Consider the following 19,535-nt stretch of genomic DNA (forward strand, 5'->3'; position numbering starts at 1 on the left):
AGGTAAAAGAAAGAAAGAAAGAATTTTGTGTAAGGAATCTTGTATTTGTGTGCATGAGGAATGGTAGGAAGTGACTTCTTGCCACCCGGCAGGGATAGCAGCTGCAATCTGTTCCCCCTGTTTGTGTGTGGGTGTGCAAATTGTGTGTATGAAGGGCCCCTTGCTTCTCAAGGGACCCTGAGCATCTTCAGGAGGATTGTATTTTGTGGGCATTTCCAGGCTGGGTGGTGGTCTGGCAGACAGCCCAGGACAATCTGTAACCTGGTGTTAACCCTTGGTACCGGGAAACAGCAGGAGCAGATGTGGCTGGGTTCTGTGTGCGAGACATACACCATACTTGAGTTATGGTCCAATTTACTCCCTCCACTCTCGACTTCTGACCAGTTCAGGGGCCGGGGAAGTTGCTCGGTGTGATAGTGTGTGCATTTGTAGGTTGAATTTGATTGCGGATAGGTGAAACAGTCCTTCTGCTAAGAATTCATCCTGGCCCCCTCTTTCGCTAGGTCTCCCAGCAAGGGACCTCAGACCTAGTGGATGCAGGCAAAAGGCTTATTTGTTGTGTTGGCTAGGACTGATTTTTCTGGTAAAACTCTGATTTGGAATGTTAAAATGACACCTGAGATAGGATAAATGTGTTGTGGATATTGAGTAAAAAGGATGATAGTTTAAGTTAGAGAAAAGTGATTTAGTTTTGGAGAAAGGAAATCTAGCCTCCAAACGAGAAATGGCCCGTGCCACCGCAAAGGCCATCCATGATATAGTATCTTCCCAAAAATGACAATTAAGGGAAGACAGGTAGCTGAATTTCTGGCTGCTCAGATTGTGTTAGGATGAGAGCTCTGGGGAGTCAACTTGGTTTGCTTATAGAGTTGATCGCCTCTACTCATTCCAGTGACTTGCCGAGACGCTCCCTCTTGACCTGCTTGCCTCTTGATGCCTTGGCCAAATACTGCCAAAAGAGAGCCAGAAACTCAGCAGAAGTAGAACAGAGTCTTTTGACCAGGACCCTAAGAGATTTTTATGGGCAGAACTTAGGAGACGTGGCTCACTTCTGTCCTCCTCAAGACCTCCTTAAGAGAGGCATAATCTGTCATCCGCAGACCTCCTTAAGAGAGTCAAAATCTGCCATCCCACCTTAAAGCGGGAGGCCTGTGTTAACCCTCTCTGCGCCTATTTGTCTCAACCACCCGACCTGGGTCTCCATGGTCCGGGAAGCTAAATGTACCCAAACCTGAAAGGAGAAGAGATAGAAATTCTTAATAAGGGAAGAAGGAACTGACAGAAAACTTAGAAACTCCCTCAAGAAATAGAAAGCTTTGTAAATGGCCAGTTTGAAGAAAAAAAAAACACTCACTGGCATGATGTGTAATAAAACTCCTGGTGTATAGTACTATGTGTAATAATACTCCAGAGGATAGGATAGGATTTTTGAAGCCCCTCTAGTCTAATGCTGAGAGCAGCAGAAGAGACTGTGCTTCCCTACCATGGAACTAGAAATTTGGCCCAGCCTCTGAGCATGTGCAGAGCTTAAAAAAAAAAAGCCATTCCCCAAGCAATTGCCTTGGCTCCCATAGAACGCACCCAGCCAAGCTATGCGGAACCCACCGTGACTGGGCCCTACAAACCAGTCAAATGGGAGCGCAAATGCAGCCCCCTTAGGAGACCCAAAACGGCGTTAAAAATCACTGAGGTCAGCTAGCTTGGTCTCAGCTTTCCCGAACCAGCAACTCTGAAGAAAAGATTGTGTGGTGCATCTGTGGTTTAATAGTACTTGAACTGATTTAGAAACATTTGTGCATCTGTTTCCCCATTTTAAAATACTTAAAGCCCAAAGTTTAATGAAACGGTGGAACCTCCAGTGCCAGGAGCAGTCATGAATGTAGTAATGTTCCCAGGCTGAGATCAGCCTAAATAAAAGTGCTCATTGGTTTCCTCTTAGAACTTGGAATAGAAAGGACCCAAGAGTAGTAGAACGTCTCCAGGATGGAATGTAAATTCGGGTCCCCACAACCCCATCCTTTTTTTAATTGTAAGGCTCTCTCTCTCTCTCTCTCTCTCTCTAAATATGTTTATGAACCTCTGCTTTCAGAGGCACTTTGTTGTACCCCACTTTATGGAAGTCACTGGCCTTCTGAAAACAAGGGGGGGGAGAAATAGCCTCTCCCACAACCCAATCCATTGTTTTCAGAAGCCCAGACAATCTTGGTTAAAGGCATAAACCCAAAATTATTACATCATCATTGCATTATTGTTGATTACATGCTGCAAGACAAAATTTTTCCCGTAGGACGGATCTTTCTTTAATAAACTGCCATATGCCCGGTTGAATTAACCAATAGCCTACCTTGCAGGAAGGGTGGTGCCTTTGAATAGCTGACAGCTGCACCCACCCCATTCTTTTGTTTGCTTAAGCCAACTCAGTACTGGCATATATATATATATGTATCCCCTTTTGTTATATGTCTAATAAATGGACTGGATTGTTGGGTGAAATGTTAATATTGGATGTTAAGTAGGAGCTAGATGGTGTGTGTAAAGAATAATTATTAAGGCAGAAGGAAAGATGAAGGCAAGCTGTATGTTTCAGTTGGTCTAATAGGAAGTAATATGTAGAGGTAGGATCATTTGGTATGTGCAAAGAGGTTTAGAGATATTTCTGAGAACTGCTTGGAATAAAGATATAGAGAATTAACGCTTTGAAACACCCGGCAGCCAGTGTCCTCTTTACTACTGTACAATTATTAAGGCTGTGACTAGCTGTCTGTTATTAAGGGATCCTGTGTTGATGACAGAATGTTGGTCATCCTTCCCTCGGTCATTTTCATTTCCCTCAATATTCAAACGCATTAAGCTCCAGTGCAGCAGAGTGTGAAGAAGCTGATAGTCCACCGATCGAGGCTCCTAAGTTTGTGCTTGCTGGTTGCGCTGCTAGCTGGTGACTAGCTGAATTGCTCCACGTCCAGAGAATAGGTAGCAGGCCAAACAGATTAGGTTCTGTCCCAGGAACTCAGGAGAACGAGCGGGCTCCAGTCGCTCACTGCAAGTTGCGGCTCAAGTACTGTAAGAACATGCCGCCCAGCTGGGGTAGATTCTCCTCCCCTTCTCCAGGATGCATCTTGGCATAGCTGAGGAACTGTCTGCGGAGCCTGCTTAACTCCGCGAGGCTGACAGGCCGGCTCAGCAGCAACCCCTGAGCCTCTTGGCCTAGCCCGTCGACCGCCATCGAGACGAACTGGCCGGGCTGGGCGCCGTTCCTCTGCGCGGCCATAAGGGCGGCCACCATGTCCTGCGTGAGGCGGTCGAGCTGGTGAAGGAACCCGGCGGCTTGGAGGGGCTGGGAGCGCGTGGACTTATTGGGGGGAGGCGGGCAGCGCTCGAAGAGGGCGGCGCGAATCTCCGGCAGCGGAAGCGGCTCTGCGAGGTCGGCGGGCGCCACGAAGAGCGGCCAGTCCCAGCGGTTGCGTGAGTCCGGCGCTTCCAAGGGAGGCCTATCGGAGCAGGGAGCGCCGCCGGGACACAGGACGAGGCAGTGCGGGGTCCCCGCGTGCTTGCTGAGGCAGTACAGCTCGTAGCGGAAGCTCTTCAGTTCGCTGCCCGCGTCCACGATAACCACGTCCCGCCGGCTCAGCAGCCGCTCCGCCTCCGCTCGCAACGCAGCCCTGCCGCCGCTTCCCCCCGCCGCCACCTCTGCTTCGGCCACCACGAAGACTCGCCGCTCGCCGCCACTCTCCTCCTTGGCCCTCAGCGCCGCCCGCAACTCTTCAGCTCGCCTGCTCTTGCCGCTCCCCGGCAGCCCACACAGCACTACCAGCGGCATTGCTCTTCGCCTCACTCCGGAGAGGAGCAGCCACCGGCGTCGCTAGGCACTCCCTTTTCCGGGGAGGGGAAAAGACGACTGGGGGAGAGGAGCTCTCGGAGCGCTAGTGCGTCAGTAAGGGAAGCGCCGAGCCGGACGCCTGGAAGGGCCACAGCTTCGGAAGTGATCGGAATCCAGAGGCACGCGGCGGCTGCCGTTTCTCTTCTGAAGGGCAGGGCCTCAAGAAGAGCGGTTTTCCAGGCGTGGCCCCGCTCGCTCCTCTGACGGAGCTGGAGAGAAAGGGAGCCGCACCAGGCTGCTCCTGTCCGACCCCGTCTCCAGGCTAAGCCAGGGGCCCTGTATCCCTCCGTGCTCCTCCCCTGCTGACCTGCTCAGCAGCAAGAAGTTCTTCCCCTCCCCCTTCCCCCTTTTTTTTTGCTATGTTTTCCTTTTCCAAATGCTGTTAGTGTTCTTGTGATTTTTGAGGAAGCAGACATGAGACCCTCCAGCAACCCCTTTTGGAAACCTACCTACGGAGCAGCCAAAGGAGCAGAATTTGAGACTCCTTCGCTGGCCAGAGGCTGCCTCCGTTTTTCTGGCTGATTTGATTCAAAGGCCAGCGCCAGCTCCATGGAAGGGCAGCCCTCTCTTCCAAGGGGACCCCTCATTTTTTTTTTCTCTTTTTGCTAAAGGACATGCGTGTCATTCCATTTTTGTTTTTGACGGCCTCCTTAATGCTTTTTGGGGACATTGCCGCTTATTCTGTCCAATGCCCTTTCTGATACAAGGGGGGGTGTAAACACTTTCCTTCCTACCTTGTGTACCTAGTTGCATTTCTTTTGCCCCTCATTCGGTTACTTATTTGATTGAATGTCTTCCTGAACTGAGCTCATCGATCTATGCTTACTGTTCAAATTAATTTTGATCTGCTTTTTGCATTAAGTTCATTGGGTGTTAAGCTAATTTTTATCTTTGGTTTTTCCTTACATTATTGAATTGTTATTTGCCTTCTTAATTTTGACCTGCTTTTTGCAGTAAGTTCATGAAGTGTTAAGCTAATTTTATATTTGGTTTTCCCCTTATATTATTGAATTGGTGTTATTTACCTTTTCATTTGTTCTATTCTGACTCACTAGTTATGATGATGCTTGTATGTTTACATAGGGCACTGCCATTTGATTGGATTCCTTGCCCTTCACCAACCATATCTGATTCCTATGCCTTTAATGCCCAGGGTTAATTCATAGTATCCCATTCACTTAGTGCTTTTGGTCTTTGTGCATCATATTGTTGCATTTTCTTTGCTTTAACTATTTGCATCCATGTTCATGGTCAATGCTTTGCTGTTACATTGCTTTAAGGGTTGCCTAGAAATCTTTGTGTATTTCTCGTCACCTTCATTGTTATGCCTCTCACCTGTCAACTCTCACGCAGGGGAAGCCACTATACTGGTTGAATTAATTTTGATATGCTTTATTTTTATCAGTTGCTTTTTATATGTGCTATTTTGACATAATGCCCTCATTTATTCTATGCTTGTATGTTTTTGTGGAGCACTGCCATTCATTCTGATTGTTTGCTTTTCACTGACACTATTGGATTTCCATTGGACTCTCGCATTGATTATGCTGCCTTAATGCCTGTGTTACCTCACTGCATTTCACCCTGTATGTGTATACATATTGTTATGGCTTACTAGTACTATGTGTATAAAAGCATGCATGATTTATATGAATGTAAGATGCCTGTGATGATGCTCAATGAGGCCGTCTGCCCACCCAGCAGCTCCTACCTTAAGCCGCTCTGATGTATAGCCCCCTTGGGCACTAGGGGGGGAGGTCTCTTTTATTCGATTTCTGAAAATGGACCTTGGTATAGCTGGCTAGATCCGCGCTGTTTTAGTTCTGGACTGCTAAGCTAACTCCCCCATCCTATTAATAGAGCAGTTCCAGTAACACTTCCCTCCCCTCCCCAAACCCTGCCCTCTCCAGGCTCACCCCCCAAATCTCCAGGAATTTCCCAGCCTGGACCTGGCAACCCTATCCCCACAATACAATTTTTTTAAAAAAATACAGCTGGGGAGTTGGGCTGAGAGGAATGGCTTACCCAAGGCACACCTGCTGAGCTCAGGGCAGGTGTGGGAATCTCAGTCGAACCATCAGAGTGCTGATTCACATCCCAACCACTTAATCACCGTGCTACAGCAGCTCTCCAGCCAAGGGCCACCCTTGAAAAAGCCTAAGAAATGCTCTCTTGAAACTTGTTTTGCACCTCCTTAAAAATACTAAGGCAACAGGAGCCCTGTCAGGATCAAAGTTGGCCTCAACATCTCATTTACAGAATTAGATGTGACATTCAGATCTAGTTCCAGTTTGGCTGCCGCTAAAAACAAGTCACGTTTAGAATTCTCCCTCTTTTAATATCTAGGCACAACTGCCTCAGGAGTGGGAGGAGGAGACTGGAGATACCCAGGTTTATTTTATTTAGTTAACATGGGAATAAAACCACCTTTCTTCCAAACCCACCAGGGAACAACTAAAATAGTAATACAGTCCTTACAAGTTCTGTATGAGATGAGAAACAAGTCTTAAAACTCCATTTTAAAATACAGTTCCTGCTGAAATCTAAACCCATTAAAACCCCAAACCCACCTTTCTCTGCCCTGCAAAATTTCACTAAAAAAAGACAATTAAAAAAAGGTTTCCGCACACTATTCAAGAGGCCGGAAAACCCAAGGATGGGCCATAGCTGTTGCACACTCTCCTATAGAAGGGGTTAGCAAGGAGGCTACAGAGAACAGAGCTGCCATAGAGGCTCACACAAGCATGTGGGTCTCAGCACCCTGAATTGAAACTGAAACATCAACAGCCTGTGTTAATGCTCTTCAAACTAGAGTAATATGAGCTCAGAGGCTTCATCCAGTCTGGAGTAGTGGTTAAGAGCACGGGACTCCAATCTGGAGAACTGGGTTTGATTCCCCACTCCATGTGAAGCCAGCTGGGTGACCTTGGGTCAGCCACAGCTCTCTCAACGCCTCCTACCTCACAGGGTGATTATTGTTGTGAGGATAATAATGACATACTATGTAGTCTGCTCTGAGTGGGCATTAAGTAGCCCTGAAGGGCGGTATATAAATCAAATGTTATTATTATGATCATCCTAATAAAATGGGATGCCACATTTTGTACCATGTAAATGTCCAGGTTATTTTTAAGGGCACTCCATACAGAACTCATTACAATAGTCAGGCCCTGAGGTTACTGTGAAGTGAATCAGCATGCTAGATCAGCAAAGTCCAGAAACGGAGAAAGTTACAGGCAAGGTGCAACTGGGAAAGAAAGTATTTTGAGTCATCACGGTAACCTGCAATTCCGGCTAAAGACTCTGCTCTAGAAGGACTCCCAAGCATCTAACAGATTCGGTTAAGAGGGAAATCTCATGAACAGACTCCGTTGTACATCCTGGCTGTGCCCCATTAGGCAACTCAACTGGTTGTGTTGAGACACAGAGCCCAGAAGGGGAGAATTCTACCCAAGCCTTGGTTGCTGCTGCTGCCAAGAAAGGTTAAAGTACAGCCACCAGCTGTGTCAAGGAGGCAAGGCTGGGCAGATCCCACGCTCTTCACAGGAGGCCCCAGCAGGAGAGGCTTCACTGAGTTAGGGACCATAGACTTCACCAGGTTACCTTACGTACTATCGTTTTAAATACGTGCTTCATGTTGTCTATTGTCAGTCCTAGAATTGCTTATCTTCTGTTTCTGCATTTCTTCCAACTCTGTATTGGAGTCTTGCTCATGCTCTGTCTTTGTAAACTTGTGTCTTATTTACCCTACGGCATCGTTTATGGAAATATCCTTGATATTGACTGTGCTAATCTCATACTGTGTAATCCACCTTGAGTTTCAGTGAAAAAGGCGGACTATAAATGACATAAATAAAAATAAAGGGATTGTTTCTGTGGGATTTTAAACATACTGTTCTTGACAAAGTGTGGGAGCAATATGCCTTAGGAAACTATAAAAAAATGGTGGCCAGTCATGAGCATGACAAAATCTAGAAACTTTTCTTTCAAAAGAGAGCAAGCCAAGGCATGGATAAAATTGGGGGCGGGGGGGGGGCATGTTCAAAGCAAGAACCTGAAACACATCTACAGATATCAAACATAGGCTGCATAGATGCATCAGGCCATGCCCCAGCTGACCCCACTGGCCTTCTCTGCCCAGTTAGAATATCTGCAGAAAGCAGAGTCTCGACTGTGGTAGCCCCGAAGTTCTGGCATGCTCTGGCCAATGGAGGGGAGGTGTTCCCCTCGGTCAGCTTTTCACAAGGCAAATAAAATGTTTTCCCTTTCAAATTCTATGGCTGATTTCTTGGGCATGTTTACAGATTGTTTTATGGGCAATTTTAGTTATTGCTAAGTGATTTTTATTTTCAGTTTTATGGGAGAGAGCTGTCTTGAACATTCTAGAAAAACAGCCTTAAAAACCATTTTAAATATTACATTTAATTTTAGAGTGTCTTGTATTACAGACTTAGTATTAAATATTTAAATAAAAACAATTTAAATAAATTATCCACTAATAACCCATAAACCATTATAACTTAAAAACCAAATCCAGGAAACAACACAGACAAACGATGCCACACAAGAGTTTCTTGCAGTCACAACAATGCCTTTTTATTAAAACTGACCCTTTACCCTGGATGGCAAAGCAATTCCCCTCATCATACACACATTAAATGTTTTTAAATTTAAAAAAAGAAAAACCAGAGCAGGAGCTTCTATAAAAAAAAAGTAGTAAGGGTGGTGGAGACATTTGCGTTTGGAAAATGGAGCCTCAAGAGTTGCTGTAATATGGCAGCCCCTCACTGGCCACTGACAGTTTCTCCCCAGACGTTGGCAAGCGTGGCAGAGACCTTGAATGGCAGGCAAGGGACCCACTCGGAAGGCTGCTGTCCCCTTGCGTGGTGCCTGGAAGGCTCTGGCAACGCGGAAGCTCTCCGGTGCTCGGAAGAAGCCTGCTAGAATGGAAACAAGCTTGGGGGGGAAGAGCAGGGGTCACCGAAGTGGAGCGGTCCGAGGGCACGAAGGGGGCGGGGCTGTTGTGGAGGAAGAGGACAATGCCGTAGGTGCTCTGGGGGGCTGGGCCCAGCAGGGCCTGCCCAAAGGCAGAGTTCACGTGGCCCAAGGGGGGGTTAGAAATAGGCGAAGTGTGAATCCAAGTTAAGTTCATGGTGGGCCAGTCGGCCAGGAAGGGAGTCGGCTCTCCCCACAAAGCCCCAGCTTTGCTCTCAGAGTCTGGCGAGGCGTCCGTGAGATGCGTCTGGTGAAGCTTTTCCGTGGGGGGGCTCTCCGCAGAGTCATGGCTGGAAGCTGCCCTCCTGGGCACAGCAGAATCCGCTGACAAAGATTTCTGAGGAGGGGAGAAAAGAGGGACATCAGACTGAGCAGGGAACGGAGACATCTGACTTCTAAGGGGCTCCGCACATCACTTGACAGTCAAATCATTCCAAAAGGGGAGCCTCGGAGGGATTCTGATTTCTAATAGGAAAACAAGACTGCCCCCCACCCACCCCCACTGCAGAAGGATGTGCCTGCATTGCTGAAATCCACCCTTCTCCCTGGGATGCTAGCCTTCTACCTGCGTGTATCATTTTCTCCCTGCGCACATTCAATCGTGAGACTTTCAACCACATACATTTTGAACTGGAACACATCACATGATTTAAGAACACAAGAAGACTTCCTCGTGTACAGAATGCAGCACTGGAGAGGGCTACAAGGACCCTTTCCATCCTTACATGCATAGTGCCTTTTGTTCATTTAAACATGCAACATACTATCACCCCCCTGCAGAGCGCAAGAGTCCAAGAAAAATGGCAGTCCCTGATCAGCTGCCTGTGTCAAGTGGACCAAAGAAATACGCTGGGAGGGGGCACCCCCGTGTCTCACCTTTGCCATTTCAGACGTGTTCTCTGACGCTATGTCGCCATCAGCGCATGAGCTCTTCAAGGCAACATGAGGGAACCAAACTTTAAGCATCCTTTCTACCTGCAGCAAGGTGCCCAGGTAGCGCTCCCTGTGAGAAAAAAAGCAAGCAAAACAGTGTGAGAAGCAGCTGGCGACTTCCGCGGGAGTGGCTGGTTTTCCCTGGCCCACACAAGTGCAAGAGGCATGCGGAGATGCATACGAAGATCTCATCACTGAACAGTTAGCCTCATCCCTCACTTGGCACATTTATGAAAGGGAATGGAAGCCAGGTGATCTGTCAGACCGGGGGGGGGGGCGCACATGCAAAGGCACCCTGCACATGCTGCAACTGAGGACTGGTCCTGATGTGAAGTGCACAATTCTTCCAGCAGTGTGGGTCAACTGTGCCTTCACATACTCCTTGGCAGCCTACAGCCTCAGGCCTGAACAACCGGAGCTCCAAGCTGAGGCACTGCGGTCCACCATTGCTCCTGCAGAATCCAGCACATTTCGGTGTGTGTGGGGGAGCTTCTCTCACTGGAATCTGCCAAAATAGCAGTTGCTATGGTGACCGCAGCATCTCCGCATCAGCTGGGAGGTGGCAAAGCCTCAGTTGCCTCACAGTTCAAGACGCGCACCCCTAGTCTAAGCTGACTGGTCCTTTCGGCTTTAAATCAAGAGTTCAGCACCAAGGCAACGCCAGTTCGGTCAGCTGCCGATCAATTATGCACATTCACATGATGGTATCTGTTTGCACTCCTGCACAGTTTCCTATACAGGGCACTGAATTTTCGCCTCCAACCACCGGACTTGGCTGCCTTTCTGGTGCTGATCTAGAGAAGACAGCAGGTCTCAGAAGAGGCCTCATCCAAGCTGCCTGAATAATCAGTCAACATCACCAGGGCTTTGCCATGCTCAATAGCAGCTGCAGGGGCCTCTAACCAAGCCAGCAACAATTCTGGAGGGTTGACCGAGGTCAGGAAGGAAGGGCGAGAACCTGACGACCCACATTTAACTCCCCCCACCCCCCACCCCAAGGCCAGTTTCAGGCAGCTTATGCTCTCTTGCTTTGATACAGACTGCTTATGCAACAAAACCAGCAAATACCGACCGGTGCACTAGAGCAACTTTAACAATGAAATGGGAGGCGGGGGGGGGGGGGCCCTAAGCACCCCACCCAAACCAGGAAATTCTGGGCCTCTGCTTATGCTGACGTTCCCCCTCATCAGGCTGAACAGCAAGGTCCTTACCCCATCCCTGGCTTCTGAAGGACGCCGATGATCCGCTGGATTCGATCCATGGCCACGCTCTGTTGGAAGGTGCTTAGCCCTGAAGAACAGAAAAAGAGGTGGATGAGCTCATTGCTGCCAATGCCCCACAATCCCGCTATTAGCAGAGGAGGGAAGGCTGTCAGTTCACGGGCGCCCAACCATTCTGTCCCAGAGTGGCCCACCCAACGTCATTCTCTCCCTTAGAAGCGTCCACATTTGTGGGCTGAGGAAGAACCCATGGCCATAAAAACATACGGATAGTGCCAAGATTTGGGACTGTTTCCAAGTAAGGCACCCAGGATTTGCAACTGAGGTCTGCCCCCTCCATGCAATTCCCTGTGTGAAATTCAGCTCCTCTTCCGCCTCCTTTGACTTGAGAAAGCTGCAGCTAAGGGAGGGTCTACTGCAGAGCGCATGGCTGGGCCAGACAGAAGGCCAGCAGGGCTGCCAGCTAGGAAGCCCTCCAGCAAAATGCTGAAGAAAGCCCAGCGGGGAACAAACCGGTCCCTGCAGGGTTGGCAGTGCCACGCCACTTGGCCCCAGGCACATCTGCTGCCACGGTAACTATGGCCTGGCCCTGCGGGACCCCCTCTGCTCCTGGTCACCAAGAGTGTTCCCAGCAAGTAAAGGGACTACTCTGCCCCAGGTATACTGCCTGTACACAAGGAGATTTTGCCTATTCTGTTCCTTCAAAAATGCATTTTTAATGTCGCCTAAGACAGTGGACCCCCCTGTTTTCCTGATACGGGACTCTAAGCTAGCTGCCAACTGGGCAAAGATGTTCTTTCCACTCTGAACTTGCACCCATGCTATTTCAGTGAGTGATCCTCAGTTCCAGTGTTGTCTGACCCACCCACCTTCCCCAATTCCTCAGGCAGGGAGGGGGTTGACTGGGATAAGCATCCACTGCCCGCCCCCCCCCCACACACCCCAAGCTGACAGGGACCCAGGCCTTTGGGGTGGGAGGACGACGCAGCCCCGCCTCAAGGAGAGCAGGTGCAGCTGAGTCAGCCACTTGCTGACGGCAGCCGACCGAGGGCGTGTCACAGAGCTGGCAGCTGGACACGTGCTGCGGGAGAAATGCAAGCCTGCACACCTGCCCGGCGTGAACGAGCACAGCCCAGCTACGAAGGAAGAGGGGCGGCAAGCGGAGCACGCTCCGAGCGAAGCCTCACTCAGCAGCCGAGAAAGCGTCCGAGTGGGAAGGCCGCAATCTGAGCAGCAAAGGAGTTTTCAGTGGAAGGTGACCAACGCTGGGGCCAGGAAGAAATTTTCCTCCAGCCTGGATTGGCTGTGGATCCTGGAGGTTTTCTGCCTTCCTCTGGGCACAGAGCAGGGGGCACTGGAGAGGGGGGGGCGGATAGCTGTGAAATCCCTGCATTGTGTTGGTCTAGATGACCCTTGGGGGTCCCTTCCAGCTCGTTGTTTCTAATGCAAGCCCCACCTGAGGCACACAGACAGCCCCTCCCAGTGCAGCTTTTTAATTTCAAATCCCACCCCATAGTCCCTAACTTGCTTGGGGGGGGGGGACAACTATGAAAACCTCAGAAGTCTCCTCCCCGCAACTTTGTAGCTCAAACAAAAGAGCAAAAAGTGGGTTTGGAAGCTAGTAGCATCCTCTGAAGAAATTCCACATTTCCTCACCTCTGTAAAGGAGCTATATTACAGATACCCCTCCCCCTAGCAACAGACTGATACAGAAGCAAAGAAAAGTGGTTTCAGATGTCAGAGCCAAAAACAGCGTTAGGAGAGGGAGCGGTTGTTTTTTTCCTTGTGGAGTTACATAACTCCACCACGGGATGAAAACGTACGAAACTGCTTGCTGCAGGCCTTTTCCACGGCTCTCAAAGAGGCATTCCACGTTTCTACAACTGACCCAAGGCCTGAGGCAGGCCTCCTCCCACCCAGTGTACGGTGACCCGCTCCAAGCCTCCCAGAGGGCTGCCCCAGCAAGAATAGGCAGGGAGCCCCCTCCAAATGCATTGGCACCTGCTCTTTGATGGAGAGATGGGCCGAAAGGAAAGAGGAGGGGTCAACCAGCGCAGAGGGTGGGGTGTGGGGGGGCACAAACAGCCACCCAGGAATTGTTACTGGAACCCGCCACAGAACTCCACTGCTTCCTGTATCGAATACGCTTGGTTCTCTTTCCCCCCTTCCCACTGCTGCACTTGACTCATCTTAAAGGCTGGTCAGACCGATCCCGGTTTCTCTCTCTCACCCATTTTGTATCCTGGGGGCTCCCTCGCTACACACCCAAAGCAAAACACAACTGTTGCCACACCACCTTGTGCATGAAAGGTCACTGGGGCGGGTCCTCCAGGTTTAGCCCAGGAAGTGCGGCGCCTTGCCTGGGTGCAAGAGATTGGGGGGAGGCACTGCCCCCCGTGGCACAGCTCTCCCCACCCCGCCCCGATCGAGCACATCGCCCGGTCCTCACCTCTGTCGAAGCGGCCCATCTTCAGCCTGATTAGAAGCTCCTGGAGCGGAAGGATGAAGCCCCGCAGCTCCCGACACTACGGAAATGGGACAAACGCGGGAGAATCAGTCAAGCGAGCAGACCGGCAGACTCACACTGCCGATGCCAACGTACACCTCACCCAACCACCTCAGTTATTCAGGGACAGCATCCAGATTTGAAGAAGAAATTCATCCCTTGGATGCCGGGCCAACTTTTGAGCCCATCTTCAGCCCTGGAAGCGGGCATGGGGCAGCGCTCCACACAACAAAGGAGCTCTCAGCACCACTGCCGACTCCCCGGGCAGGCACCGAAAGGGACCCACTTCTCCACCTCGGTGCTCAGGCAGCAGAACCGGTTTAGAGTGCTGTTTGTATTGGAATAATTCGCCTAATCAATTATACAAGTTTTGGCCAGTCAGTGGACTAAACCTGCATAAAAGAAAATAGTACTCTTTATTATCAAAGATGTATACTCCACCTTTTCACAAGGAGCCACTTTGCCTCCCTGAAGGGCAAACATATTGCTACCCCATATCTGTGCTTGTCTGTTCCCCAGTAAGGCAAATATCAGCTCCCAAGGGCCATTTTAGATCAGGAAAATGGTGCCAGGGGTGGGTCGGGACGGGACAAATCTCCTGCCCTCATACCATGGTCCCAATCCAAGCCAGGGCACTGGCGGAAGAGCATGCCATTAACTTCTCAAAGCTTCCCTGCTTGGACGGCCAGTGATTCCTGACTCCAAAATGAGCCATGAAAGCAACCTATTTGCACGGCTCCTTTAGAGGCAAGGAACAAGAGGCCCTCCTGAATTTCTCCCTCTGATCTAGCCATTTCAGCGTACTTTGACCCAACTGTGGGGCAGCACCGACCCATTCCTGCTTCCTATTTTTCTGCCTTACACTTCTGCAACTCCAATGCTGCAGTGCTATGCATGGGTCATTTTGCTTTTAAAAAGTCCCTTTTCCCATTCTTAATCTTGTGTAAAAACTCATCAAGAATCTGTGTAAACAAAGGGCTTTTTTTCTAAAATCTAACTGCAGGGTTTTTTTTTAAAAAAAAGACGTAATTATATTAGAGAAGATCCAGAGGAGTTAGCCGTGTATTTATTTATATATTTATTTTATCGTACTTGTATTCCGCCCTTCCCACAAGCAGGCTCAGGGCGGTGTAGTAGCAAAATAGTAGAGTCCAGTAGCACTCTTTACTATATTGGAGAAAGAATGACATGCAAAAATCAAGCCTCTAAGCAGATTTTCCAGAACACCATTCAGGGTATGTTTAGGTTCCATTCACTCTCAGGTTAGTCAACAACTAGAGATGTGAAAGCTCCCCCCTCCACCCCTATACCCGGGAGAGATGTAAAAATAGGGACATTTCAGGGACCAATGGAGGAAAAAATGGCTTATGTATTTTTCTTTCAGAATGAGTGAAATGCCCAACACAAGGTTTTCCCCGGTCAAAAACATATAGCATGGAAGAATAATTTATCCCGTGGAAAGTATTAGAAAATTTGGAGAACACTAAAGAACTCCCATGAACCTCTCCCCCTTTTTGGAATGCGTGAAGTGAAAGATATTTTACTCAAAATATGTAGCATGAAAATTTTAATGCAAAAAAAAAAATGTTCAGCATCAGCTAATGATAATTCTTATGTTTATTTTCAAAGTTTTTTTAAAAACAGTAAATCATTTTGGCAACAATGGGTATACTTGCAATTTCTCCACATAGAAACTGAAGACATTTATATTTTTTAATTCCATAAGTGTGCCAAAAACACCATGCTATACGTTAATTAAATTAAAACGAATGCATTTTTATGTTGCTGAATCAGTAAAATAAATGGAGGGTTGATTAGAAAGTTAAGTCTTGCGCAGGTTTGCCAAATTTTCTAACACACACACACACACACACACACAAAAAGTTTTTCCCCTTGTGGCTTCAAAATTTCTGGAAATTTTATCTCTCTACCAACAGCATCTCACCCTCCTTGCCGGTGCAGGCCAACTAACCTTTTGTGCAAACAGCTGGTCTCCTTCGGTCCACCCAAAAGGGCACGGATCTTCTCTGGCCTCCAATGCCTTGCTCCGGTGTCTTTTGAACCCAGCCAGGGAGGGCTGCACCATGTGTTCTGGGGACTGGCTTCCTCCCACGGCACCACCGGGCCGCTTGCGTCCATTGCTCTCCATTCTGCTCTGGCTCGCTGCCTTCCTGGGCAGCCTGCCATCTGCATCCCTCAAATGGGTACAGCAGGGCTTGCCCAGCACTGCAGGGTAACGGCAACAGCGCCCAGAAGGCCGCAGCCGGGCCGAAGCCAACAAGCCAAGCGATTTCTGTGTGCAGCGTTCGTGGCCCTGGCAAAGGAAGCCTGGATTAGTCTGCCTGGATTTCAGGGAGCCCAGAAAGCTCGGCCCATCTGGGTAAGCGTCCCGTCGGCTCTTCAAGGGACCCCCCTCCTTCTCTGGGTCGCTGCCACTGTCCGAAAGGAAGACTTCAAAGCTGGCACAGTGTTCATCATCCTCTTCTTCACTGGTGGCGCTGTCGATGGAGTAGAGAGACTCGCGGGACGAAACGCTCATGGAGGAGTAGAGAGACTCACGGGAGGAGTCCATGGTTGCCGGAAAGGTGCGCAGGCTGAAAAGAGACCAAAATTGACTCAGCAACCAGTGATCGTCTTCAAACCAAATCCTACCACTTGTATTAAAAGCAGTGCAAGTTAACCGATTTGCTTGTCTGATTTTACAAGATTTTACACTGAAATCCTAGATGCTGGAGGGTTCTGCGATGTCTCCAGGTGCCACACAAACTCTGTCTAGCATATTGCCTCAGATGAGAACTAGAAACTTCCTTAACAATCCAGAAAAAGATGACACCGAAATGGTTATGAAGCTGCCTTCTGTGTCTACCGTCAAAAAGGGATTCTTCTATGCCCCTGTGAAACTGGCACAGAACAAACCCTGGTTAGATCCCAGGGGCACAGCCATGTTGGACGGTTGTGAGAAAGCATCCTGTGATGGCTTCAAGATGACCTTGGCCATTTCCACACATGTTGAATAATGCACTTTCGCAATCCTTTTGAAGTGGATTTTTTGTTCCACACATGGAAAATCAGTTTCAAATGTTCACTAAAGAGTATTGAAAGTGGATTATCCAACGTGTGTGGAAGCAGCCAATGTTTACTCAAACTTTGGAAAGCAAAATCTCGGTGATCCAGAGGAGTGAGCTGTGTTAGTTTGCAGTTGCAAAATAGTAAAGAGTTTAGTAGCACCTTTATGATTAACCAACTTTATTGCAGCATAAGCTTTTGAGAACCACAGCTCTCTTCATCAGATGTGTCTGATGATGCATCTGACAAAGAAAGCTGTGGATCTCGAAAGCTTATGCTACAATAGAGTAGGTTAGTCTTAAAGGTGCTACTAGACTCTTTACTGTGAGGGGCCTGAAACTCTTTCCTCAGAGCCAAGTGGTGAAAGAGAGGGGGCACGGATTCCCCCCACAGGGGCTAAGAAGGAACCATCACACATGGCAATCCCATTCCAGCCTCCCCCACTAAGTCCTCTTCTGAGATCCAGACTGACCCCTTCAGCCCCCTCTTGTCTATGAGGGCAGCCCAGACACAAAGGCCACCACTAGCAGGACACATGTGGAAGTGGGGCATGACAAAACCTGCTTACAGGATATTGCGTCAGCAGTACAGGCATAGGATACTCCCCTGCCATCTGTTAAAATGGCTAATTAAATACTTCTACTTTTTTCTGCTTCACCTTCAAACCAGAAGGAAAAAGCTAAGTCCCACCTTGCCAGATCTGATCACGGGCTACAGAAATCAGGAGGCACCAGGGCGGTTTTCCCTGTTGGCTATCCCAAGCATCTGGTACTCAGATATACTCCCTCTGTACAGGGAGGTTTTAATCAGTTACCATGGCAAATGTCCCTCAATAAACCTGGGTGGATCTTGTCCACCCAAACGCCGGAGACGTAACAATAATGCACTCTACAGACACACTGAATCGGGTCAAGCACCAGACACGGGAAGGCTCGCACCGTTGTGAAAACAAAAGGGCCTCTTCCTCAGCCCCCAACCTCCCCTCCATCCTTTCACACTCCTGGGGAGCTCAGGAAAACTCCCCCAACTTGCAAAGGCATCACCTGCCTCTCAGGATTGTCGCGGGAATGAAATAAGGAGAGAAAAACCCACAGACATCTGCTTAGAGGAAGATTGGGGTTAAAAATCCACACATCCATCTAGCGGATGGAAATTTGTCACGCAGCTAAGAGAAGTTGCAGCTGTGAAAATCCCTTTTGTGCGCCACAATCAAAAGCCTGTGTTCCTTCTCCTTCACCCCAACCATCCCCCTTTGAATGGAGAAAGAGCAATGAAGTCAGGTTGGCAGCAAACTAAGTTCTGCCACAGTCCATCCGGTGTACTCAGAAACCCGGCAAGGAATTCCTGGCTCACGGAAATCACCTCTTACCTCCCAGCACCATGATGTGCACAAATGCAGCCAGGACTTCTGAGCACATGAATCCATGACACATGCCCGTACTTCACCCGATGACAGCAGGCTGGGCACTTTGCATGTGCCCAGAGAATCACATGCTGTCAACTCACCCGGCTAATTTCTGCATACATCTGAACGTACCCACACACAAATGCACCTCCCATGCAAGTAGCTAGGGCTATTAAATATTTCAGACGCTCGTGATTTATACAAAACCTACACAGCTGACAAGTGTGCACTTGTCCACACACCCACACGCTGGAATCCACCCGGCAAACTGTTTTCTGCACACACCTGCGTCTTGCGTGCCTGATCCAGAGACACACCACGTCCTACACTCTGCATATTGAGTGTTGCAAGAGCCGTCAGGAAGGAACTCCCCGAGCATCCAGCCGTTGTCACTCTCTCTCTCACACACACACACACGCAGGCTCCCTTTCATCTTTCACCTGCAACTCCCTCATTCATCTTCCAGCACATCCAGAGCATGGGATCCACTGATCACCACCGCAAAGGGAAGCCCTTCCCTGAGTTGCTTCGAAAGGCCAAAAGGCCAAGCCTCCACGCCCTGCCCCAGAAGACCTGCCTTCCCAACGAGACCGGGAGCCTGCAATCACGCCTCGCCCCCTTAGACACACACACTAGCCCAATGCACCATTCTAACGCAAAGCCGTCCTGAAAGCCTCTGCGCTGAGCTCCGGGGGGCGGGACACGCCAACGACCCTATCCACGCAGAGCTGCCAGGCCACAAGCCCCCATCCGTGTCCTTGGTGGGGGCAAGGTTTTCTGACCCGAGCCCCACTTACTCCCGAGTCAGCAGTGTTCCGGGCGGGGACTGAGGGGAAGTTTCCGGGACGGCTCTCAAGCGCTCCAAGCGGCGCTGCGGCCCTTCCTCCCACCTGCCCGGCGAACCCACCCAGGGCTGTCCCACCCGGGGAAAGGGGCTTGCTCCCAGGAAAACATGCGGGCGTCTTCCTCGGCAGGCAGCGCGGCGTCGCCCCCGCCTTCCGGGCAAAACCCACGCCTGCAGGCGACCCTCCCCTCGCCCCAGGGGAGCGGCTCTTGCCCGGCCCGCGGGAGCCCGTGGCGAAGGGCCACGCCGTCGGACCCCCCAGCCAAACGCGCGCCGGGGCCGTACCTGGAGAAAGCGCGCTCTGCACGCGCTCAGGGGCCCGCTGGTCCGCGGAGGCGTCGGGGGCGAGCGAGGCTGGCTGGCTGGCTGGGGCGGCTGCGGCGACAGGCGCGACCGACTCTCCGGCTTCTCGGCGGGCTCTGAGCCGGCGTCGCCCTGCCCGCCTCGCTCCCTCCCTCCGCCGGGCTCAGGGCAGGCGCCACGCGGCCACGTGCAGGCCCGCACGTGCGCCCAGGCCCCGCCCCGCCCGCCTGGCGCCCGCCCCCTGGCGCGCCCGGCCGACACATTGTGGCCCCGCCCCGGCGCGCGGGCGCGCCCCATTGGCCCAGCCTGCCCCGGCGCGCGCCAATGGCCGGGCCGCCGCACGCCGATTGGCTGCCCGCCCCAGACGGGGCGCAGGCGGCTGCATG

General features: G+C 50.3%; 2 protein-coding genes across 2 annotated transcripts; both read right to left on the reverse strand.

The window, feature by feature from the left end:
- Positions 1-2,558: 2,558 nt before the first annotated feature.
- On the reverse strand, positions 2,559-3,936 carry LOC129343269 (protein KTI12 homolog). The gene has a single exon (XM_054999395.1). It carries the CDS (start codon positions 3,815-3,817, stop codon positions 3,035-3,037), a length of 783 nt encoding a protein of 260 aa, XP_054855370.1. The 5' UTR covers positions 3,818-3,936; the 3' UTR covers positions 2,559-3,034.
- A 4,467-nt stretch (positions 3,937-8,403) lies between these two features.
- CIART (circadian associated repressor of transcription) lies at positions 8,404-19,276 on the reverse strand. Its single transcript, XM_054984808.1, has 6 exons — positions 19,132-19,276; positions 15,504-16,125; positions 13,475-13,550; positions 11,017-11,095; positions 9,749-9,875; positions 8,404-9,209 (listed from the first exon to the last, which is right to left on the reverse strand). The coding sequence occupies exons 2-6, from the start codon at positions 16,101-16,103 to the stop codon at positions 8,634-8,636; spliced, it is 1,458 nt and encodes a 485-aa protein (XP_054840783.1). The 5' UTR covers positions 16,104-16,125; positions 19,132-19,276; the 3' UTR covers positions 8,404-8,633.
- Between the last annotated feature and the right edge of the window lie 259 nt (positions 19,277-19,535).

This window comes from Eublepharis macularius, chromosome 1 (assembly GCF_028583425.1).
Source record: "Eublepharis macularius isolate TG4126 chromosome 1, MPM_Emac_v1.0, whole genome shotgun sequence".
Taxonomy (NCBI): Eukaryota; Metazoa; Chordata; class Lepidosauria; order Squamata; family Eublepharidae; genus Eublepharis; species Eublepharis macularius.

Bases quoted from the DNA above. Each gene is read 5' to 3' on its own strand.
- LOC129343269 (XM_054999395.1), bottom strand. From the start codon at position 3,817: ATGCCGCTGGTAGTGCTGTGTGGGCTGCCGGGGAGCGGCAAGAGCAGG.
- CIART (XM_054984808.1), bottom strand. From the start codon at position 16,103: ATGGACTCCTCCCGTGAGTCTCTCTACTCCTCCATGAGCGTTTCGTCC. The intron at 13,551-15,503 runs GTTAGTTGGCCT...CCATTTCCGTAG, and splicing joins ACCAGCTGTTTGCACAAAAG to TGTCGGGAGCTGCGGGGCTT. The intron at 9,876-11,016 runs GTAAGGACCTTG...TTTTTCTCACAG, and splicing joins CTTCAGAAGCCAGGGATGGG to GGAGCGCTACCTGGGCACCT.